Raw genomic sequence first — 23,616 nt, forward strand, 5'->3', positions numbered from 1 at the left:
AAAGATCATAAGAGGTAGATCATCTGACATAGATCATTTGATATCGACTAGAAGAGACATTCAGCTGTTTCACGAACGCCACCCACAAGCTAATTCCATTGCTTTGACATCTCTTACAACCATCCAATCCGCTTCCACAGAAAACTCGCTCCACCCATAAGGGCAGTGACGCCGGTGAAGACAATCAACGTGCCATACCCGCTGCCGTAACCATGCGCGGCCTGACCCTTCCACGGCAAACCCTTAATCAGCGTCTCGCTCAGAGGCCCCGAAATGACGTTACCGATTCCCCTCCCGGCAGCCAGCATACCAAACACCATCGACGGGTCCACACCGCGCTCCTTCTCACGCTCATGATCCGTCACCTGCTTCATAATTCCCGGCCAAGCCGAGGTATACGCTCCGGCAAACAGACCGTACACGACGCAGAAGAGATACAACACACCCAAGCTCGACGAGAACCCCCAGATCAGAAACGTGCCGAGTGCGGCGCCGGCGCTCGCGAGCATGATGCACGAGGGCGCCGAGAAGCGGTCGACCAACGACCCCATCCCCACGCACCCGAACACGGAGGCCACGTTGACGAGCAGGATCGTCAGCGCCGACGTGTACGCCGACGCGCCAAGCGTGCTCTGCGCGTACATGGGCAGGTAGATGCCCGGCAGGAAGAAGCCCAGCGCCTCCATGATGTTCGAGAGCTGGTGGAGCAGGAAGGGCCGGGACAGCATGAAGCGCAGATTGTTAAAGGGGCGCGCGTGGGTGGGCGGCACCGGGGCGCCGTGCGCGGCCGGGGGGATCCGCGGCTTGATGAAGAAGGCGAGCGGCGCCGTCAGGGCGAAGAGGAGGCCGGACCAGATGCGCAGGGTGGTGCGGAAGCCCATTGTGCCGAGGAGGTACTCGAGCAGGAGGGGGATGACGACGCCGCCGAGGCCGGTGCCGGACCACATGACGCCGTAGGCGAAGCCCTTGCGGCGGACGAACCACTGGTCCATGTAGAGGATGCAGGGGAGGTAGGCGATGGAGCCGCCGACGGCGTAGAAGATGCCCTGGGTGACGATGAGGTGGGTGACGGTCTGAGAGAAGGAGGAGAGGGCGAGGGCGAGGCACATGATGAATAGGCCGACGATGGGGGCGAAGCGGCTCTCGCGGGGGTAGAGGCGGAGTAGGCCAATTACGAGGAAGCCCGAGAGGTACATGATTCCCTGGGAAAACGATTAGCCTTGTCGGGTTTCAACGAGCGCAGGCGTTAGTTAGTTCGTACCATTGCGCAGGTGCCGATGACGGCGATGTTGCGCTCCCCTGCGAAAGGCGGGTTCGTGGAGTAGAAATTCTGGAAAACTCCAAAGGCGAAGGGGAAGCCCCAGACGAGGACCTCGAGGGCGAAGCAGGCGGCGAGGAAGAGCCAGGCCTGCTTCCCGCCGTCGACGGGCGGGAGTGAGGAGAATTCTTGGCTGGGATTATGGTCATCCCGAACGTTGTCGTCGGCGCCGGAGCCGGAGTCGGGAGACTCTGCAGCGTATGGGTCCCGAAGAGGCGGGGTAGTCGCCGGAGGAGGAGGAGGGGCAATGGGGACCCCGGTGAGGTGTCTCAGTTCTGTCTCTGAGGAAGACATGGCTGTGATTCCTGGATTGCAAGGGACCTGTAGAAACTTAGAAGCAGAAAACTGTCGTCATGCGAGGAGTCAGTGCTCAGTGTTGGAGGATGCAATGAGAATCGGATGCCGTTCCGACGGAGGATTTAAAGTGCGAAGGGTTGCAAAGGTAGCGGGGGCGCGATCGTGTTGGTGTCCACACTGCGCCCTCCAGTTGACGGTTCCCTTTACAGTGGAGGGGTGATCAACAGCTTGGCCAACCAAGAAGGCGTACGCTAATCTCACTGCAGCGTAAATTAGGGGTCTTTACGGGAGATTTGTCTCTGATTTTCCCGATTCTGGGATATTTTTTCTTTTCTTTTTCTTGCTACAAGTCGCCATTGTAAGTGTAGCGGTCAGGGAGGCCGGGGAGAAAGAGTACAAGGTGATTTGCCTTGCTCGAAAATACATGCCTCATTCGGAGTAAGTCTTACATAGCGGCCCGCAGCCCGTCGATTGCCGTGAGGGGTAGTACTCAGAAAGGAGTGAAAAGGTCATCATTGGGTGCCGGAAACTCCAAACTGCGGAGATCGGCTGAAGGTCCGGCTGCGGGTCCACAAAAAGACCCCGGGGCCGGGTTCGACAGTCCGTGTCGCCGTACTCCGTTCGGCACAAGGGGCCGGCCCCGGAGGTACACGGAGAATTGGAGTCACGGCGGGTTGATAACTGTCAGAAGGTTCGATGTCACATTCGATATGAGTGTCGAAACTGGGCAAGAGGGCAAGAGAATCATCCTTCGGAACCGAGCTTATCAGGGGCCGTCTTCGGCTCAGCAATTCTAATATGAGTTTCTTACCGTGTTTCCTCTCACCGCAGCCTTTCTTACTTGATCTCCTTCAGCACACCGCAAGCAAGATAGATATCGCGTACAATACAAGATTACGCAAAGCGTTCCGATAGCTTTCCGAAGACACTTCATCGTCTTGAAATATCACACCCCAAGATCACCCTTCTTCGGCCAGATCGGGTCATTGGATCCTGCATCTGAAGTTTCCCCGCCTAGTTTCGAAATGAATCCTACAAGCACACTCACTCTCAATCCCCGACAAACCGGCCCTAAAAGAATTCCCAAACACTTCGGTTGTCTCTCTTGAATCGCTCGCTCGCTCGCTGCTGAAGATTATTCTGGGCGTCGCAACCCTGCAAAAACAGCCCCGTAATCCGTCTAATCCGGAATACCACGCAAGATCGCGCATCTTCGTAAGCGGCGATCGCTCGGATTCGGGCATGAGACCGAAAAGAAGCAAAAAGCAGCCCCATCGATCCTCGATCATTCGTTGGTAAAAAACCTCGAGTCAGCGCCTCATTTTTTTAACGTACAGTTACAGTAGGTCGGGCTGTCCGAGATATCTTTAATCTATCACCCAACAAGATCACTTTCACCAACGCTTTTCCGGGGGCCGCATGCTATTTTCAGCATATTAATCAAGATTGATTAGCGAAGCCTCAAAATAACCCGCCTAGTCGCATTCCCTCATCCTCCAACATCCTCGTCTCATCTTGGCTTTTCCGTTATCCTTCACTTTCGCAAGAACACATTCAAGATGGGCGCCGAAAAGGCACGCCTCTTCTTCGTCCCAAGAAGGTGTAGGTACATTCGTGTCAAGGCAGGAACAAACTTTGCTCCCGGTGCAACCCTCATACATCAACCTCTTGTCATACCGACGCGCATTCCCGCGTTCGGTAATCTGAGGTCATCCCACCCCCCCTTCAATCCCTCAATCCGCCCACCAACACCATGGATGACCCGGCACGCAATAAGAAGGTCAGGCAAACCGCCTTGTCTCACACGGTCGCGCTGGGAAGGGATACCCCGAGCTCACATCACGCTCGCCCACCGATTCACCTTCTTCTTCTGAAGGTGAGCACCGAGCGAGCGTGTTAGATCGCGTCGGCCAACACACCCAACGTCGCCAGTCCGGGTAGTCGTACATCACCACACACCGAAAGTGCCGCCTGATCCAAGCCTCGTTCACCCTTGCAGCCTTTCCTTGTTGAAAGGTCCGCGTATTCTGCACGGCATGTCGTCGTACCACGGCTCGTTTGGCTCGCATTCAGGCCCACTGTTCAATATGCTTCTCAGCTCTGGCTCTGTGGCTGGCTGGGGCTTTTCTCCCATCTCTTTCTCGATCGGTGCCGCTCTTCCCATGCCAGAAACCGGGGGACACCCCCGGACCCGCGCGCGGTCCGCGGTTCTCAAACCCGTTCGTCGTTGTTCTCTGGACTCTTCCATCGAATCTTTTTTTTCCCTTGCTCGCTGCGTACCTATTAAAAAAGGATCTCCCGCACGTCCTCGTGTTCCGCGCTACTACGTGATCTGAGAACCTTTCGTGTACCTGGATTTTTTCTTTCTTGTGCCTGGCCCCGAGCTCTCGCCGTCTTCCTCCCAACCCATCGCTCGCATCATCGTCACCCTCGTTTCATAGTTTGAGAGCCCAGCTCCTCTTCCTAGCCGACTCGATACGGCAGCGAACCTCGATCAGAATTTCACCCGCGAAGGACAAACAGTCTCCAGGCATTTGAATAATCCGTAATTCCGGAATTTCAAAATGTCGGGTTCGATCGAGTACAGGCAGATGCCGATGGAGCCTGCGCCGGCCGTTGTCATTGACCCGAGAATCAGCTCCGAGCAACCCGTGAGTGCCCATCACCAACCCCGTTCTAGCAGAAGGCCTCTCGTGCTTTCGTCATTTCACAATGTCTCATATCATTTTCATCGAGAGGATCTGAAGAACATTCGAGCTGACTCTTTCCATTCAGCGCCCGATGGAACCTATGATGGTAGAACAGCCTACTCACCTTCGAGGTGGTAAAGGTGACGGCGGAGTAAGTGGAACAACCCCCCGGCCCCATCCGTATTCGATACGGATCCATCTACGACCACTCCCTTCTCCCAACTTCTCGCACGTCTTGCCCACTCTTGTCGTCTTTGAAGATTACACATCGACGTCTTCAAGTCGTGTGAGGGAGCTTTGGGGAAGCTGATGCTCGAGACTCACCGTCGTGAAAACAAAATAGCTAACAGAATTTCTGAAGGCCATCTGCTGCGGCATCTGCGCTGGTCTCTGCTGTTTTGAGCTATGCGACTGTTGCTGCTGTTGCTGCTAGTCCTATACTCCCGGGAAAGGGCACTCGACGCTCATCATGTTCGGCTAGAATTCATAGGAGAGGATCATCATCAAGTCCCGCCGAGGTCGACGAATACGAAACGACCATCCGGCGGACATGCGAAAGCGGGCGGTTCGATATGGTGTTATGATGTTTACGGACGGATTGGGAGGCGCAACTTTTACATATACCTAAGCATGGGTTCATGCTGTCGAGATCTTGTATAAAAATATAGAAATAAATGTATTTGGGTATTTCGAGCTGTTTTGCACCGCCTTCGCGATGTTACTTAAGCTGGTGCGCTTATCACCTTTCTACCTCTTGCTCATCTGAACCCCGGCGCAGAGGCTCTGGTAGTACACAGCGTCTATCCTGTCATGCGTGCGCACGACTACAGCCCCAGAACTTTCGTCTAAGTCTATCACGTCTTCCTCGGTTTTGCGAAACATCGTCTTCGGATATCGTAGCATCTCACAACTTCGCGCGAGGCTCCTCGGGCCTGAAATTGTTTGTTAGTGCCGATTCAAGCCTCACCAATACACATTAACTCACTTAGCAATCTTCTCGGTCTCCTTCATGATGGCACCGCCAAGCTCGGTGTTGACCCTGGAGAACATCTCGTAGGCCTTGGCGCGGACCTCGGGGACGGCTCCGGCCAGAGCGCCGGAAACGTTCTTGATGAAGTTGGCCTGCTGGCCCTCCTGGCGGCCCAGGACCTTCCAGAGACCGTTGGCCTGCTCGTAGTCCTGCTCGGTGACGGGGCCGAAGAGGTCTTCGACGACCTTGCCAGCCCACTGCTCGTGGGGGTTGGAGGCCTTGACGGCCTTGTAGTTCAGGGGGCGGAAAGTAGAGGGGTAGTTCTGGGGACATGTCAGCTTGCTTGAAGTTCTGAGCCATTCGCATCAACAACTTACAGGGTTCGCGCCGTAGTTACCATCGACCTGCATGGCGCCGTCCCTCTGGAAGGGGTTGAAAGCGTTGAGGGGCTTGTTGGCGGGAATCTGCTGGTAGTTCACACCGAGGCGGTGACGGTGGGTATCGGGGTATGAGAACAGACGGGACTGCAGAACGGGGTCGGCAGAGGGCTCGACACCAGGAACCAAGTGAGAGGGCGAAAAGGCGGCCTGTTCGATCTCGGCGAAGTAGTTCTCGGGGTTCTTGTTGAGGGTGAGCTTGCCGAAGGGCCTCAGGGGCACCTCGCTCTGAGGCCAGACCTTGGTGAGGTCAAAGATGTTCCACTTGAACTTCTCGGCCTGCTCAGGGGTCAGGGTCTGAACGTAGACCGTCCAGCTGGGGTATTTGCCCTTCTGGATGGACTCGAACAGGTCCTGGGTGTGCCAGTCGGGGTTCTCGGAGGCCAGCTTGCCAGCCTCCTCGTTGGTGAAAGTCTTGTTTCCTTGGTCGGTCTTGAGGTGAATCTGAACGTAAACGAAGGAGCCGTCGGGCTTGGTCCACTTGTGCGTGTGGCCGGAGTAACCGTTCATGTGGCGGTATGAGTAAGGAGTTCCGCGATCAGAGAACAAATGCATCAGTTGATGAATGCACTCCTGGTTGTTTACCCAGTAGTCCCACTAGAATTCGACTTAATTTGACGTCACTTCAAGTCCGGAATCGATTGCTTACCATCTGGTCGGGTTAGCGAAGTTGTGATACACGGTGTGGTGTTGAGACTTACCATAGTCGCATCTTTGAGGTTAGTCTGCGGGTGGCGCTTCTGAGTGTGGATAAAGACCTAGAGACAGTCAAGTCAGATTTAGAAACACCTATTCGACGGTCGCAATTACCGGGAAAAGACTGGGGTCGCGAATGAAGAAGATGGGCGTGTTGTTGTAAACCCAATCCCAGTTGCCCTCCTCAGTGTAGAACTTCAGGGCGAAACCTCGCGGGTCACGCGCAGAATCGGCAGAACCCTTCTCGCCACCGACGGTCGAGAAACGAACAAGAGTCTTGGTCTTCTTTCCGACTTCGCTGAGCATGTTGATTGAAGTGATGTCGCTAATGTCGTGGGTAACCTCGAACTGTTCACGCGCATCAGCATCCATGTCCAACACGAAGTCGCCTTTGTTCCCGTACCTCGCCATAAGCACCCGCACCCTTGGCGTGTACAACGCGCTCAGGAATACGCTCGCGGTCGAAGTGAGCGAGCAAATCAATCAGATGGAAGTCCTGGAGCAGAAGAGGTCCGCTGGGACCAGGGCGCTGCCACTGCTTCACACTGCTGACCGGAGCGCCATTGGATGTGGTGTAAGTCGGCTTCTCGTTGTAGCGGTAGGTGGAAGGAGGCTTCTCGTCGGACCCCATTGTGACGGTTGTCTCTCGGATCGAGGTTGAGACTGCTTGGAGGTTCGGGTATTGGAGTATCGGGGTCGGAGGGTTACACTTGAGTCCAAGTCGGATATCAAGACACAGAAGCGGCAATTGGCAATTCAGATCAAAAGAAGATCGGAGAGGGTCTCCAGGGGTCCAATGGAGGGAAGGGGAAAGATAAATACCCCAAAGACTCTGCGCAGAGAAAAAGAACTGCAACCCCGGGCAATCATCGAGCTGCTACTGCTACGATGGATCCTCTTTCACACCTCGACCCCTCCCCTTCCTGCTCCAGTTTCTCTGCCTCTCCCCATTTCTTTCGGCTTTGGGGGGCACTTTCTCCCAGTCAGGGCGCTCAAGTTACGAAGCAAAAGCCAGGGCACGACGTGCGTCGACCGGCAGGGATGGCATCAGATTTGAGAAGCTCCGGCGCGCCACGGCCAATGGTATGTCACATAAATGCAAGCTTGGGGTGTTGAGGTCCACAGGAAGCTCCATTCCAACCCCTTGTAGCTCCACCCCTGCTTTCTCTGAGTTGTGTTGACGGTTGTGAAGACGATTCAGAAGCAAGACGGACGGCCTTGATAGCCGATTGCTTTTCATTTTTCCAGTTTTAGAAACCTCGGTTCATCTACCAGTCTTCACTAGTTTTACTCTTCAACACGGTTAGCCGCATCTTTAGCAACAGAACCCGTTGGGCTACGCCATTTAAACAGAGCAGACTCCGGCCGGAGCCAGCAGATACACGCTTGTCAGACAAGACATGCGCTCATCCTCGGCTCACACACGCCTGCTGGCTCCTCCGACAACGGCATGGTCCCACAACCACTTCCGCCAAGTTGCTTCCTGCCGGGTACATCAGTCATGTCCCGGGCTTGCTGACCTCCCCAGATGTTGCGGGGGAGATGTTTCTGCGTCGCAACCGACCGTCTTCGTCGTCGGGTTCGAGAGGTTCCAGCCTTGAGCGATGCGGAGAAAACTCGCTGAGAGGGAGGACAAACCAACATGGATGCGCCGGCTCGGCGTGCTACCGGTGGGCGACCGGCCTATGTTCTACAGACACATCAGGCCACTTATATGTGCCTCGACGGCTGAGCTAGCCCTCCATCTGTGCAAAATCTCCGGCGAGACGTCCGGAGAGGACAAAACGTTGCAAGTCAAGCAGCGCGCCAATCGGCTCGGCAGGCGAGGATGAGCCTGCTTAGTTCCAGACTGCAGATGACATCCAGACACCGTCGGCCTTTGGATGAACCACTGCGTTCCAGATGAGCAAACTCCGAAGCTCTATTGCCACAACCTAAATCCTACAGCGGGAGGCTGTCTTGTCGAAAACCTCACCGGGATGACTTTCTCCCAGCTGGGCTAGACATGGCAGCAACTCGCATCGTGTCTTTTACCCGAATCGGGAAATGTGAGAGAGAGGACATGACATCATTGGCCAGCAAGGCAGGCCTCGCCGGGACGTGTCCTATCGGGACGACCTTCCTTGTCCTCTGCGTGTGGAGCGAGAAACGGCACATATCGCCGAAATCGCGACATGTCCGGGCTGTTCATAAAAGAATGGGCGCGTGCTAATGTTTCTACCAATTTTTTTTTTGTTCATTCAGTCGCCGGGGATGGTCTCGCGTCCTCACATGATCGGCTTTCGGTTGCCATTCCGTTGCCCCCCGGCTGGCTTTCCGACGCCGGTAAGAACGCGCCTGAGCTCTCTGCGCCGAGACCGCCGAGATTTCAACTCGCATCTCGGCGATATCCCGGAGGTTGCCGGCTTTCAAAGTTCAAATTTTCGAACAAAGCAGCGGTTGTCAAGTCCTATGTGAATTCGAAAATTAAGATGCAACAGTTCGCACCCGAGTGAACTAATACCTCCTGTCTCGGGAGATCCCGATATTTGTAGCTGGACAGCTGGCTTGTTCCGGGGCACTCCGCCGCAGTGGTCGGGAAACTCCAGAAAAGACTCTCGGAATTGAATTGACTGAACCGGGGTAGAGCAAACCGTCATTCCGAAGATGCCACTCAAAGGAAGCCGAACGGCCCAGAATTGACCAGGATTAGCTCGGAAGTCAAATGGCTGATCACCCGCTACGCTAACCGTTGATCAGTGAAGTAAAGCTTCGATTGCTTCCCATAGAAGCCGTCCTGCCATAAATTACACAGCAGGTCGACTTGAGATCTGAACATGGGATAGTCATCAGAGTTTAGGTCATTCGAGTATACCTACAATGTCAAATCCGCAATAAGTTGCACTTGGCTCAACTGGACGTAGCCTAGGTCGAAAGCGAAATGCCTGTTGTGAACATCGCAAATCTCAGCATCTTCGTCACGAGGTGCAGTCAAACTTCTAGAGGCCAGCACTTCCCGGCCCCCCACGAAGCACGAGGGCGACACGATCACTTATCGAAGCAGGAACAAGACATTAGGTGTCACGCCGGGGAGCCGGATGTTCTTTCGAACGCAGCCGTACCTGCCATCTCGTCCGCCGCAAACACGGATCACGGAAGACAAGAAAACATGCCGGGCGGGGATTTACGAACAAAAACGTTCTCGGACGTTGTGTTGCGAGAGGCTCCTCGAGTGAGATGGCGCGCCACGAGGATCATCGTGGATTGTCCGTCGAGATTCCGACTCGGTTGATAGATCGTGCTTCAGCTACGATGGCGCTCCACCGTTGACCCGAGGCGCCATGAATAGGACTAGTGAACTACTTTGTGGTTTCCCTCGATTCTTTCAGGGATCGCTTGTTGAATGGACGCTCGTCTTTCAACCAACGTCTGTTCAAGTTCATGAGACCATGGTATCAGCGTCAATTTGAAGCCGCAGTTGGCTCAGTTGAAAATCTCGTGCCAAACCATTCACTCTGCAAGTAGCCGATGATAGGTGGTCTTTGCATTCCGAAAACAAACCCTCATAGAAACTCCCCTATTGGATGGAGAAACCAATGAACAGTTTTGTCCCACAAAGAGCGCCGTGAGCTACGAACCGTACGATCGAGTCGAATAGCTACCCAGCGGTGGCCAAGCATAGAAATCAAATCAAGCCCATCGACCATTTCTTTCCCCAGTCTTAGCTTGTCCACCTTCAAGCCAAATCTGATCTCAGTGATGCTACACTCAGAAACCGCCCGCTTCTACACCCAACAATACCTCCCTCGCAGGTTCGATCTTCCCGAGAAAACATCTCACAAGCTTGGTTCGACACGAGGGTGGACAAGCAGCAAAGGGGCAAACGTGGCAAACGTAAACTCTCCGCGCCGGAGAGAGGAAACGTCACACCCGCATCCGACCCGGCTTCGACATGTGTGCGCGTGTTGTATATGTGATAACGATGGCGTTTGTGAGCAAACAGCAGCCCATCACTGTGCGTACAAGTGTGGATGAGTGAGAAAGATGAGTGAATCGGAGATGTAGTGGGCAGTCATGAACGAAATCCAGGCCGCTCAGCCAGCCACAAATATCTGGAAAGCTTCCTCATCCCCTAAACTCTCACACACAGCTCGTCAGCTTCATGTCTTGAGTAGCCTACCACCTGGTATCATATCTATGCCTCTTAGCCCCTGAGAAACCAAAACTCGTCACAACGATGCTCAAAACCGCAATCATCCTCCTCAGCGTCGCCGTCTCGGCGACGGCATCATCATCATCATCATCACCCTCGCCAGGAGGAACCGTCCACCCCCTCCTCCCTCGAAACCAAGAATCCCAACCCCTCGCCGCCGACTTCTGCGACAAGGGCCAGAAACGCTGCTTCTGGGGCTGCATCGACGACCACGACCAGTGCTGCTTCGACATCAACCGCGACGAGCCCTGGTCCTGTCCCGAAGAGGACACCTGCGGCGGCGCCCCCCGGTTCGGGTGCTACAGGCCGCCCGCCGCCGCCACTACCACGACGTCTTCGCCGCCGCCCGCGAGGACGTCTCGGTACCCACGACCCGGCGAGCCGGGCTTCAACCCGACCTTCACCGTCTCCGACCACTTCGACCCGCCCAGGACAACGACCAAGAACGCCGAGAGGCCCGGCTCGACGCAGGTCGTCGCCGAGTCCTCGTCCCCGGGAGTGCTGTCCACCCGCGATACTTGCTTCTTCGGGGCGGGATCGGTGGCCGTGGCAGCGGCGGCGGAAGATGTCACGGGGTCTAGTTCCGATTTGTTCGGGGGTTGCCCCCCTGCGCTGACGTCCGTTACGAACGAGGTTGGCGGCTCGGGGCTGGTTGTGAGAGCCCGGTCTTGGGTTGTCGTTACGATGGTGGGGGTTTTGGGGTTGCTGTTGGCGGGTGGGCTGGCCTGAATGGGGATGTGTTGGTTATGGTGTTGTTATGTGGGCAGTTAGTCATTCAGTCGTAGTTCACAGCTTTCAAAGTGTTTTCAATTGTCTCGTTTTCACATACGATGTCGTTGAACTATTTCGGGGTCCAATGATGGCGACTCGATGCTATTGAAGATTATCCTTTCCAAGTGAGCATCGACTTGACTTCCAATAATGAGTCAGACCACGGTTCATGAGGAGGGGACACCACAGTCAGGACGAGGGAAAACCCAGTTCCAAAAATCACAAGCAAGAAATGCTCAGTGACCTGCGCCACAAGCACATGAGCCGCTCTGCAACCTCAAAACATCCGTCGAACAGAACCGGGGACGCGGTACGACGTGCCCGTGCTGGCATTAGAAACGTATAACTGATAAAAAGACAGTAACTCGACTTGAGTTCTTCTCCTCTCCTACGGCCCTCTGATCGCCCCGCGAAATGTGTCTGCGCAATCCGATCCTGTCCTTCTAGGACGCCTGGCGAGTAAGAGTGGAACTGAATGAGCCTCCTTGAGCAGTCACACCTTTCGCTCGTGTCCTTCATAAAGAAGAACCTCCAGTACGCCGAGACGGACCAGTGCGGAGGTAGTACCTTGCGCACCTGTTCTTCGCAAAACAACAGACGCCAATCAACACACCCCAATGCGCAGATCCTACCCAAACGAGGGGCGTTTGTATTATAAATCGTGAGGTGCGTTATATATCGAGACCGGAGGACTTGCTGCACAGAGTCCAAGGACGGAAGACCGGTTCTCTTATGACTCCTGGTTCACGGTTTGCTGGGAGGATGTTAGCGTCTTCTCGCACATAGTGATAGCTCGCCTTGCGCCTCAACGCGGGGCAGAATAACGTACGACCAGCCAGTCCATGCCCTCAGTCACACCGCTGCCGTCGACTGCGGAACAAGCCATGATGCTCCAGTTCCGGTCGCGCAGCTCGCCTAGTCGCAGCGCCTCCGAGATCTCACCCGCACCCTTGGCACCGGGCTGGTCCTGCTTGTTGGCGAAGACGAGGAGGGAGGCATCCTTGAGTTCCTCCTCGTTCAGCATGGCGCCCAGCTCTTCTGCGGCGGTCTGCAGACGTTCGATATCGGTCGAGTCGACGACGAAGATGACAGCGGCCGTGTTGGCGTAGTAACACCGCCAGTACGGCCGGATGCTGGTCTGACCGCCTAGATCCTATGGACGCGCGCGTGGTGTCAGTCTCGAGCTGCGGAGGATGTACGGAGGCAGGGGTTCTCGCATACCCAGACGTTGAAATTGAGGTTCTTATATGTGACGGACTCGACGTTGAATCCTATCGTCGGGATCGTGGTGACAACCTCGCCAATCTACCATAAACAAAATGTCAGTCCCGAACTGAACGTCTCCATGCGCCGCGCACGCTTGCGGTCTGCTGGACCAACTCACCTTCAGCCTGTACAAAAGTGTCGTCTTGCCTGCGTTATCCTAAAATCGCCAACATTGTGGTTTGTCAGCCTTGCATCTCTGCGTTTCGGAGGTCGCTGACTCCAGGGGGGTTGCGGCGGCAGCGGCGCGGGTGCATCTGCATACCAAGCCCAGGATCAATATCCGGATCTCCTTCTTCGACCACAGGAGGCCGGACAGCCATGACATGCTCGCGCCCATCTTGGAGAAGAGTTGTGGTGTGTTTGCTCGGTGTTGTTGGGTGTTGGTTTGCGGGTGGATGCGTTCGCTGCGACTGTACAGAGTACTCCTGCGCGGTTGGCCTCGGGACGAGGAAAGGTTAAAGGTGACAAGCAACACAAAGGTGGCTTGTTTCTATCCAGGGGCCGCCCAAGTTACAATGACAGATGCAAGACCGCCGTCCGGGTTATGTACAAAGCGACTTAGGAGAATGGCATAGACGGCTCGAAAGGACACTCAGGCAACTCTCGTTGTATTGGGCGTTTCAAAGATCGGTGATTCGTTCGTTTCGTCGTATTCGTTAGAGAGAAAAAGAGAAGGCCTCCTCGGGTTTTTTTTCTTTGTAAATTCCAGCTGATGGACAAAGAACCGTTGCAAAAGAATCTCGATGGCCCCCTAAAGGTACGGAATGACCCCCTAATTGACAGTTTTTAAGACATGCCCTGCATGGATGGGAAATCTAGCGTTCAAACGGGTCCGCGGGCCTGCCACTTCTGGGATCGTCGGCCGCTCGAGCCTATCGGCATTTCAGGGATTATCACATAAGCGGATTTGGCGGCGTAGCTTTCGGAAGCGAGCCTGAGGCAGGAACGAAGGCGTCACTAACAGCCTTATCTAATCAGCCCGTGGCAGCCGCAACCTGAGAAATTCTGGGGCGGTGCACCCGCCTGGCCAGTGGTGGAGCTGAGGCGAGTGACTCCCTCCCTGTCCTGCAGTGGAAAAAGCGTGACCGGCCCCCACCTCTTGCCCACCCCGCCAATCAGGGCAATTGCGGGCTCGGTAAACCTACAGGCGTCGTGCACAAAGAATTTCTGATTTCTCGACACCCATCAACCCATCGGAGAACCAACTGCACCCAAAGGACTCGACTACGTTGATCAACAGCCGTCAAAATGCCGGTATGTGATGACGCCCTTTCCCTGACCTCACGACGATGATGATACTGCCGCCGACCGATTTTCCCGGAAGAAACTGAGCGCGTGCTTCGCGCGGGTTCGCGCCCTGCGTCGAACGGAATTCGAGGAGGGGCAATATCATCACGATCGGGGGAAGAGGGAGCAACGACAGAAACGTCAGACCCCGAAGCAATCTTGCTGACCTTTGAAATCACCACAGAGCCACAAGTCTTTCCGCACGAAGCAGAAGCTCGCCAAGGCGCAGAAGCAGAACCGCCCCATTCCCCAATGGATTCGCCTTCGCACCGGTAACACCATTCGGTACGACACCTCCTCTGCCGCAGCTCCGTTTGCTCTTGGAATCATCGCAATGATCTGGGAACAGATAGGGGAGGCGCGCATACAACACGATCCCGCGGACCGAGGAACCGATTTGCTAACCCGTTCGTGATAGCTACAACGCGAAGAGACGCCACTGGCGTAAGACCCGCCTCGGCATCTAAACACCTCGCACCTTCTCTCTCGAACCCACCCTACCTGTGTCTCATCTCGATGGTACCGCCGACCGACGACACTGCGCTCGACTTGGAATTTTCTGGGAGGGGTTTTTACGGACTCAAATACCACTGGCACGAGTCCGATCGTGGGAGTCTCAGGATGGAGAAAAATGGGAGGAATAACCTGGATGCCCGGCTCCGGCTAGACTCTACGTATTGCATGTTACGGTCATAGGGAAAGGAATGCAAAATCATTGATGCCTCTGAATGAAGACATGGGGTTCCACACTTTTCCGGTTCATATCAGCTGTGGTGATTTTGGTGATGTGGGATACCTTCGATCCAAGGTGACTAGTAGAACGACCTCTGATGGCTAAGGTACTACGGGCAGTAAAACAGAGGCAGGTGAGGGCATCTTGCTCGCACTTCTAGAAGTACAAGACGACAAGCCGTCCAGGGCCATAAAAGGTCTTTGAGGCCAAAGAACGGACGCCTCTCCGTAGCTGGAAGACGAGGCCTCCCTCATTACCTATTTTGTGCTTTTTCACTTAAGCGGCCTGCCAAGGGGCCTCATTCTATACTCGCGGAGGCTGAGAGGCTCGTATTCTCCTTGATCCTGGTATCCGGAGACGCGATGGTGATGTGAGGTGTCCAAGCGGCAGAAGCATCCTCCAGAGGTCGAGTTCAGACGGTATGACCTCACAAACAACAAAGCAAGTCAATGTGGCATGTGAGAGAATTTCTGTGGGTATGACTGAATAGGCGGTCTGCCTTTAACCGTTTTCCTAAGCAAACCTAAATGGCAGCGACTCCGCTGCTCGATGTTCGACCACCTTACTGCTATCTCCTGGTGGGACAAACAAACCTGGTCCCAAGTAACCCATGACTCTCCAGGTGCCTTTGGCGGCTGTCTCGAAAAGTGAATCAAACGCCGAAAAATGATGCATAACACGTAAATAGCGGGTTGGAGATGGCCATCTCAGGCTGTCCCGCCACTGGAGTTATCAATCTCTTAACGGTCCTCGGCCCACTCGTTCTCGCGGCGGATCTGCTCCTCCTCCTCGGGCGTGAAGTCGTTGGTGATGTTGAACGTCTTGCGGATCTCCTCCGGAGACTTGCCCTTGATCATGTTGGCGACAGTCTTGCAACCGACGTCAAGAAGGGGCTTGATGTCGAGGTAGTTGGAGGCCTGGGAAAATGAGTCAGCAGAGATCCAGATGGAGTATCAGGGAAGGGAAACGTACGAGGATGATCTCGAAGAGCATCTCCTGGTCGACCTGCATGAACTTCTGGTCCCACTCTTCGATCTCGGTAGTCTTCTTGCGGGCGTCGTTCTCCTCGTCCTGAGCCTGGACGGGATCGAGGCGGTGATGCTCGCACCACTCGATGACCTTGCGAAGAACGGCCTCGTTGACGTTGGGAATGGGGATGGGGTTCGTCTGGCTGATGGCTTCGTCGCCAACGTCCTCGAGCATGTTCTTGAGGAGCATAGAGCGCTCCGCGACCGAACGATCTAGGCGCAGACAGTTAGCAGAGTGCGACGACGGAAGAAGGCGGGACCTTCCAGAGAGAGAAAGGACGATGTGACGTACCAACTGGGATGGTGATGTTGTCGTTGGACTGCACCCAGATCTTGGAGTCCTTCTTGTCGGAGGCAGACATTTTGATTGATTGATTCGACTTGTGCGTTTGCAAAGATCTTGGGATTGTTAGTTGGAATGTGGTTGGCAGCAACAGAATGCGCGACGTGGAGTGGTAGATGCGGTGGGGCGAGATGTTGAGTTGATGGATGGGAAGACAGAAGACGAAAGCCGAAGTGAGGGGTCGGTCGAGATATATACCTAAGGTAGGTGCAGGTCCGGCTTAGTGATTTGCGGTATCTGGAGAAAGGAGAGGTATCGCGCAAAATAAAACCGTGATTGAGAAGTTTAATGCTGCTCCCAAGGTGCGGCGGTTGGTGGTGGATGAAGATGGCTTTTGAATCACAGTCTGACGTTGGCTCAGATAGTTTTGGGAGCGGGCGGGCAAGGCAGAGGCAGCAGACACTGCCCATGGATGGCCAACCTTGTGGAGAAAGGAAGGGGCAGAGGCACACAGGCGCGTGGCTGCCTTTGGAAGAAGTCAAGGAAAGAGCCCATCAGATTGGCTGGACGAGATGGATATGTGGGTCCGCTGCCTAGAGACCAGCCATGTCGAGTGCAGGTGCAGGTGCAGGTGAATGGTCCCTTTGGTGCGGGAAACTTTCTTCCATCACCGCTGCAGCTGGACCTGCTGAGGCCTCAAAGGACGTGGACGCGGACGGCAAAGACTCATCCAAGGGCCCGCTATACCACGGCGGCTCAAGGCAGGTACCCTTTTAGATCCGGACAGCGTTTGTCTGTTTTTCTCATCTCAGTCCATTTGCAGCAGGGATTGTCAGGCAGATACAATCAACCCGGACTAGAAGGAAGGCTCGATGCTCATTCTGAGCCCACCTCTGTATCAACAATTATTACGGTAAACTGCAGTTTACTGCCTGGGACTCCCTCAAACGGAGCCAAACTCCTGCTTTCTTTGGGAAAGTGCTATGCTGGGAACCAAAATCGGATACAATGCTACCTACGGTAAATCTATTTGTACCTTTGTTGGCGTGTCTGTTGGTGCCTTGTTGATCCAAGGTTCTCAAAGGTCACCTGAACCACCAACCAACAATAAAGTCGTCAGTCATAAGGAACCTACCTACCTGGGTACCGAGGTGCAATCAGACCAGAGAATTGAAGTTGTCGTCCCAACTTAGTTTCGCTTCGGACTGAGGCTTGGTTTATTCTTAGTAAACCTTCATCATGGGAAGAGGACGGCATAGTTCTAGAAGTCGCTGGAAACCAAAAGAATCCTGGCATCGCACCACCAAAACACAATTTCATCCAGCACCTTAAATTTTCCGTACGTCTCCGGACCTGCGGACCTACACCGGGCGGTTTCGGCGATGGGTATCGGAGAAACGGCCTTGCGCGTACGCGCGCGGAGCGGAGCGCTCGGTAGCATCTCCGAAGCTGTTTCCGCTATTTCTCCGTCGCGCCGTGACGAATGCTCCGCCTCCACCAAAAGCGTCGTGCAGTCCATGTCCAAGACGCATCAACGGGTGGTCTGACTCCTGGGAGATGAGTTGAATCTCAGCTCATAGCATCTTTGGTGCTATATTCAGGGCTGTGAATGCAAGCCTCACCGCATCACCCGAGCGCGGTTAGGTCCTGTCGACACGAAGTTCAAGTATTACCGACCTACAACAATCGTATGCTCCAGTGACGATGTGATCGTTGCCTGCAATGTATACTAGGAAGAATGGTGAGAGATAAGAGGCGAACGCGAGAGCGAGCTGCAGCCTCTCGCAAGCCGCAAGTAGGTGCGCAAATAGCCTGTTGACCACAATACGTACTTCAATGTGGACACAAAAGATAGGTTTTCGCATTGCAATGGATAATTCGTTCAAGCCTCTTTTCCTGGGGCACACTGGGAAGCATTCAACTCCATGGGAAAACGCCGGCGGACATAGGCTGCGCCCCTATGTCCGTGATATAAATGCTCTGCGACACAGCGGACAAAGACGAGGCCCGAGGACCCGTCGAAATCCCACCCTAGAGCCTTACGATTAATTAATTCAACTATGTATGTTATGTCACTTCGTGGAAAGGGACTCGAAGCTGGTTCGCCTCTGTTGTATGTTATTCGAGGGGCGAACGAGCACCAAGAAACAAAGCCGTTTCCCGAGGAGATGAGGGGCAAGCCGTGATGCATAATGACAACGAGATGGGCATCGTCCGAGAAACCTGCTGACTGAGTTGGACTTCTGTGGTTGGTCCTGGTCTTGGTCTACCTTAGCAAGGGAAAGGGGTCCCAGACGTTGGGAAAGGAGGGAGAAGTTCGAGAACGAGTGGACTGGAACACCGGGGAAGAGGAAAGGAGCCACAAAACGGAGCCACTGACATTCTGCCTTACCGATTCTGTGATAGCAGCAGGGTTCTGCATTGTTGCAAGGGCCGTTGAAGCGGGCTCTGAGGAGGGCACACCTGCAAAAAGTCTCGGTTTTTGCCAACAAACACCACCGTCGCGTCACGCTGCGTGGAACGGGACAAATGGGCTGGCTACCCCTGCCAGCTGCCGTGGAATAAGCATTCACCAAGCAGAAGCAGGGCAGCGGCCAGCCAACTGCCAGCCTGGACAGAGGACACGCATCGCGCCTTCCCCTAGGTTCCCTGCTCGAAAATGATAATCCTCGACCTCGACACCCACTTACTCTAGGCTCTAGACCCGAGCTCACCAGACCTTCCTCTCACCTGGCTCCGGTGATTCGAGAAGCACCACCAAACACCAGCAGCAAAGGCCATGTGCCTAAGAGTGCCTCCCACCTTAATCAGACATTGCGGATACCTTGCAATAGAACAAAATCACAATCCTGGCAAGGTCCGACCTATCAGTCATCCCGTCCCGTCCGAACCTTGCCCTTAGGAGTCCCCTCCGTGCCTCCGTGCGCCTGAGTCTGAGCCTGAACTGCACTCAGAGCGGCGCGCCAAATCCAAAATATCCTGACCATCACCCTACTTGTTGTGCCTTGCGCTACTCGTTTCTTCTTTTTCTTTCCTCTCTTCCCTCCTCACCGGCCTCACCTTGAGTTTGCCGTAATCTTCCCTTCTTGATTGTGTTTGTCCAACCCTACCTACCTACTTCTTGCTCCTTCTCGCGGCCTCTACTTGCGCAGGGCGAACAGTCGCATACTTGTTCATTACATGCCCCCTCCCCCTCGATAATGCGACTTTGCGACCACTCCTTGAACACCCAACCGAACATTCGACCCTGCCCAGGTTAATCATCTGGCACGCCTTGCAAATCTGGTTCTGCGACTACAAACCGATGCTTCAGCTGCGCGCAGCTTCGACCAAGAACAAATAATTCAGAGCACTGAGAGCCATGTGGCGGCGGACATACCTGTTCCTCGTCCTGGTACGGTTGTGGTTTGCGCTGTCGCCCAGCTACCTGCACCCGGATGAGAACTTCCAAGGCCCGGAGGTCATCGCAGGTATGTTGCTATCCGGTTCCTCATTCCTTTCGCATCGTTTGCGTCGGGCGCGCACAGCTTTGCCCTGCCCCTTGGAGCTTCCCAGAGCTTCCGTGGAGCTCCCTCGCATTGACTTTCGCGCTCGTTTTCGCTCCCGAGTACCTGAGCTAACGCCGTGGCGCAGGCCAAATCTTCAGCTACCCAGTCCGACACACATGGGAATTCACAAACGAGCACCCTATACGAAGCGTTTTCCCGTTATGGCCCGTTTACGGTTTGCCGATGCTACTGCTGCGTTGGCTATGGATTGGCAACGGCCAAGACGGAGAGATCCCTCCAATCGCTGTGTTTTGGGCCCTGCGCGTCCTGATGTTCCTCACCAGCTTCGTCCTCGAGGACTGGGCCATCCACGAGCTCATTAGCTCCCCGCGACACCGTCGCGTTGCTGTGCTTCTGGTCGCATCCTCGTATGTGACCTGGACCTACCAAACACACACCTTCTCGAACTCGGTAGAATGTTTGGTCGTCGCATGGTGCCTGGTATTGATCCAGCGCATTGTCGAGAGCCCGGTAACGAACCCTCGAGCAGGATTCTGTTTGCAACCGAAATGCTAATATCCTTGATAGCAACAATCATCACTTCTTGCTTCTACGATACTCGGAATCGTTGCCGTCTTTGGATTATTCAATAGGATTACTTTCCCGGCTTTTTTGTTGATTCCGGGCCTTCGCTTGATACCCCATTTTCTCAATAGGTATGAAGCGTCAGTCACACCCTCAATATGAGATCAGGCACTTACAACTTTTCAGACCCCTGTCACTCACCGTCATGGTGTTGGCTGCACTTACGACTGCCCTCGTTGCCATTACCCTGGATACGGCATTCTATATTCCTGAGCCCATCAAATGGGCAGACCTAATTTCCCGCCCCGTCATCACGCCACTCAACAACCTCAAGTACAACATCGATCCCGATAACCTGGCTCAGCATGGACTGCACCCCTGGTACCAACACCTGTTGGTCAACATCCCCATGCTGATCGGGCCAGCTGCTCTACTGCTGTTCACCCAGCCGCACATCTCTTTGCGGCTGTACTCGGCCATCTCTGGCGTCTTTGTGCTGTCTATCTTCCAGCATCAGGAGGCCCGATTCCTGCTACCAACAGTGCCGCTGATTCTCTCGTCGGTCAACCTCCCCAAGAACCGCAGTGTTCTTCGGGTATGGATAGCTGTTTGGATAGGCTTCAACTTCTTCTTTGGCATCCTCATGGGCATCTACCACCAAGGCGGAATTGTGCCTGGCCAGGTATTTTTAAGCAAACAACCGGACGCAACCCAGGCCGTGTGGTGGAAGACTTACACACCACCCATCTGGCTTCTTAATGGCAAGAACGAAGTTCTTACTACCCGCGATGTGATGGGTATGAAAGGCGAAAAGTTGCTCGAGGAATTGGACAAGCTCGCAACATGCGACATACCAGCAGACAGACGTAACTCAGAGTATCTGAAGGAGAAGAACGGCACCTATCTGATTGCACCGGCATCGGCAACGTGGATCGACCCTTTCCTTCCCAACAAGGGCCTTAAGGGCCTCCGTTTCCGCGAGGTATGGCGGTACAGGCAACATCTGAACCTCGACGACCTCGACTTTGGCAACGATGGTGTGTGGAATACACTCACGCGAGTAATTGGGAGGCGCGGCCTCGTCGCGTGGCGCGTCACGAAGAGTTGCAAATGAGGAGGGAACGCACAAAAAGACAGCGAATGAATAATTTAACGTTTGATGACATTTTACGAACGCTCGAATGGAAGTGGTATCACACATGCCCCTAGATCACGAACATCGTATCCCGAAAACGCCGATAACTCCTTCTCCATGCCGCGTACATAAGACGCCGGTCTCTTTTTCACCGCCCAGCATCGTCAAGACGTAGAAACACTTCTTTTCCATAGCGCAGTGCAGTAGGCGCCTTGTAAACGTTATGCGCCGTCAACCCACCAAACGTATTCGATGTACGTAGGGGGTCACCATATGTATGCATCAAGCCTCGTGTTTTCGAGCTCGGCCTCCAGCCCGTCTCACGGTAATTTTGAAGCATCGGTACCGTTGAGATCGACGGCGAAGAGCCAGTTCCCAGAGACGTTGGGTTTCCCTAGGCGGCTCTTCATCCAACACACGTGGTTCCCGTAGTAATCACCCCAGCCGGCCCCGACGCACTCCGTCCGGTTGGCACAGCGATCGATGCAATTCGCCATGGTCGTCGCGTTCTCCGACGTCAGATCGATGGCGCCGTCTTCGCTGTTGTAGTCGTGGCCGCATATCAAGCGGAACAGGCGGTCCGGCTCCGCCTGCGCCGAGAAGGTCGAATTGTCAGAAGCCGGGCACGAGATGTTGGCCGTCTTTGTTGATTCAACTCCTGACGGGAGACTCCTGGAAGTTGTCAGCATACATGCACACAGTGACAAGAAACCGGAGAGGGGGCGGAACGAACCCTGACCCGCTCGACTTGTCCCCGGCCGGCTTCCGCCCGAACGCCAAGCCGGCCCCGAGACCGATGGCGATCGCCGCGACGACGAAGATGATGGCGACCGCCATCACGATGTAAAACACCTTGCGCCGCATCCCGCACACCCTCGGCCCCATCCCGAACCCGTCGACCGACTTGGACTCGGACGTCGTCGGCCGGTGATACCCCGCCGGGTGCAGCTGCTGCGTCCCGTCCTGGCTGCCCCCGTACAGCGTGCTGCTGTACCCGCCGGGGCTCATGACGGACGACGACGACGTCGGGCCGGCGGCGGCGACCTCGAGGCCCGGGTTCTTCTTCAGGTGGTAGTGGTGCCACGACGCCGGGTCGTCGGCGACCTGCGGCGTCGACAGCGTCCTGGCGTCGAGGTGAGGGTACGGCGAGACCTCGGGCAGCGGGACGTCGTTGGGGTTCCACGGGAGCGGGTGGACGACCTCGAGCCCGGACTCGTACTGATGCGGTTCCAGGTGTGGCCTCTTCGGTTCCTCCTTGGCTTTGAATATACCCAGGACCTTTTCCTTCACCGAGGGGCGGAACTTGAGGTTATCCTCCATCTTTGATTTCCGTTTCTCTCTTTTTTCCCTCTCGAGTTCTAGAAAACCCTCCTCCTTTCAATATCCGCCCCGGGAAACCCGTTTCCTTCAGGTTCCGGCAGATAGGTACAGACAGGAAACGCCAAGCTGTCTAGAAACCAGAAACCAGAAACCAGATTGCCGACAGATGTAGGTAGATAAGGAACCTCCTCCGCGGTGGGCTCGAGGCGCTTAAAATCCGGTGAGCGGGGAAGAAAAGGGGACTAGACGGTGCGCGAAGGAGTTTTGGGCGACAGGGGGACGGAGCTTATGAGGACCTGCATGGCGGTCGAAATGAGGTATGGGCAGAAGAAAAATAAGAACAGAGCAGAAGCGAAACAAGTTCAGGGAGCAGAAAAGAGAGCGAGGCTAGTTCTGTTAATACGGACGGGTTGGTTGTCAGACCGTCCGGGGTGTTGACGCCTCATTCGGGGATAGCTTGGCTCCAGAAAAAGATGACGGGGGGAGGAGAGTGTCAGAGTGAGACTGAAGACTTTCTACACAGCACAGCACCACCACTAATAAGCTAGAGGAAGAGGAAGAGAACCAGGAAAAACAGAGGTCCGGGTCTTTTCAAAGCATGGGGCTAGTAACAGTCAACTCATATCAGAAAACCGCTCGAAAATCAAGTAATGGGAGGTGATGCGCCGCAGACGGGCATGTTCCTTTGGTTTTGGTCCTCTCGTATCTCAGCTGACTTGTTCTGGAACCTCGGGCGACATCCACCCTTCGAGAGATCGACAAAGTATTTTGTTCAGTGCTCCGTATCAAGTTCTACAGACCCGGGACATTTTGACAATAAGCTGTCTCTGTCCGCCACTCATTTTACCTCTGCCCGCCTTGCCCAGCAGATCCCCTAAACTACCTACCTAGGCTTCATCCCACGCGGACCGTCAGCCCCAGTCATAGGGATTAGGGAAACGGCTCCAAGTAAGATGACACACACGGCATCGCGGCAGCCCGGAACGCCACGGCAGTTAGATTGGTTGTTTTACCACGAGGAAATCGAACCAACTCATTTCCAGGGTTCAGAAGCAAAACCATTCCGTTCTTCTCCTAGGAAACCTCCCCCCCAACCCCCTCTTTGAAGACGTGAGATGCA

At 54.8% G+C, this 23,616-nt stretch overlaps 7 protein-coding genes across 7 annotated transcripts; 2 read left to right on the top strand and 5 right to left on the bottom strand.

Moving 5' to 3' along the window:
• Window positions 1-113: 113 nt before the first annotated feature.
• CkaCkLH20_04999 (major facilitator superfamily transporter) lies at window positions 114-1,612 on the bottom strand (the record flags this gene model as incomplete). Its single annotated transcript, XM_038887718.1, has 2 exons — window positions 114-1,202; window positions 1,262-1,612. 2 exons carry the CDS (start codon window positions 1,610-1,612, stop codon window positions 114-116), a joined length of 1,440 nt encoding a protein of 479 aa, XP_038746760.1.
• A 3,597-nt stretch (window positions 1,613-5,209) lies between these two features.
• Window positions 5,210-7,039, bottom strand: CkaCkLH20_05000 (peroxisomal catalase; the record flags this gene model as incomplete). The annotated part of the gene is made up of 6 exons (XM_038887719.1): window positions 5,210-5,237; window positions 5,291-5,598; window positions 5,653-6,309; window positions 6,414-6,470; window positions 6,523-6,756; window positions 6,812-7,039. The coding sequence occupies 6 exons, from the start codon at window positions 7,037-7,039 to the stop codon at window positions 5,210-5,212; spliced, it is 1,512 nt and encodes a 503-aa protein (XP_038746761.1).
• Window positions 7,040-10,624: 3,585 nt separating this feature from the next.
• On the top strand, window positions 10,625-11,329 carry CkaCkLH20_05001 (uncharacterized protein; the record flags this gene model as incomplete). The annotated part of the gene is made up of 1 exon (XM_038887720.1): window positions 10,625-11,329. One exon carries the CDS (start codon window positions 10,625-10,627, stop codon window positions 11,327-11,329), a length of 705 nt encoding a protein of 234 aa, XP_038746762.1.
• A 772-nt stretch (window positions 11,330-12,101) lies between these two features.
• Window positions 12,102-12,974, bottom strand: CkaCkLH20_05002 (ADP-ribosylation factor-like protein 1; the record flags this gene model as incomplete). Its single annotated transcript, XM_038887721.1, has 5 exons — window positions 12,102-12,146; window positions 12,201-12,524; window positions 12,593-12,676; window positions 12,756-12,794; window positions 12,900-12,974. 5 exons carry the CDS (start codon window positions 12,972-12,974, stop codon window positions 12,102-12,104), a joined length of 567 nt encoding a protein of 188 aa, XP_038746763.1.
• A 2,423-nt stretch (window positions 12,975-15,397) lies between these two features.
• On the bottom strand, window positions 15,398-16,047 carry CkaCkLH20_05003 (E3 ubiquitin ligase complex SCF subunit scon-3; the record flags this gene model as incomplete). The annotated part of the gene is made up of 3 exons (XM_038887722.1): window positions 15,398-15,574; window positions 15,630-15,898; window positions 15,978-16,047. The coding sequence occupies 3 exons, from the start codon at window positions 16,045-16,047 to the stop codon at window positions 15,398-15,400; spliced, it is 516 nt and encodes a 171-aa protein (XP_038746764.1).
• A 3,282-nt stretch (window positions 16,048-19,329) lies between these two features.
• Window positions 19,330-21,155, top strand: CkaCkLH20_05004 (uncharacterized protein; the record flags this gene model as incomplete). The annotated part of the gene is made up of 4 exons (XM_038887723.1): window positions 19,330-19,438; window positions 19,602-19,987; window positions 20,045-20,172; window positions 20,228-21,155. 4 exons carry the CDS (start codon window positions 19,330-19,332, stop codon window positions 21,153-21,155), a joined length of 1,551 nt encoding a protein of 516 aa, XP_038746765.1.
• Window positions 21,156-21,496: 341 nt separating this feature from the next.
• On the bottom strand, window positions 21,497-22,496 carry CkaCkLH20_05005 (uncharacterized protein; the record flags this gene model as incomplete). The annotated part of the gene is made up of 2 exons (XM_038887724.1): window positions 21,497-21,848; window positions 21,910-22,496. 2 exons carry the CDS (start codon window positions 22,494-22,496, stop codon window positions 21,497-21,499), a joined length of 939 nt encoding a protein of 312 aa, XP_038746766.1.
• Between the last annotated feature and the right edge of the window lie 1,120 nt (window positions 22,497-23,616).

This window comes from Colletotrichum karsti, assembly GCF_011947395.1.
Source record: "Colletotrichum karsti strain CkLH20 chromosome Unknown Scaffold14, whole genome shotgun sequence".
Classification (NCBI taxonomy): Eukaryota; Fungi; Ascomycota; class Sordariomycetes; order Glomerellales; family Glomerellaceae; genus Colletotrichum; species Colletotrichum karsti.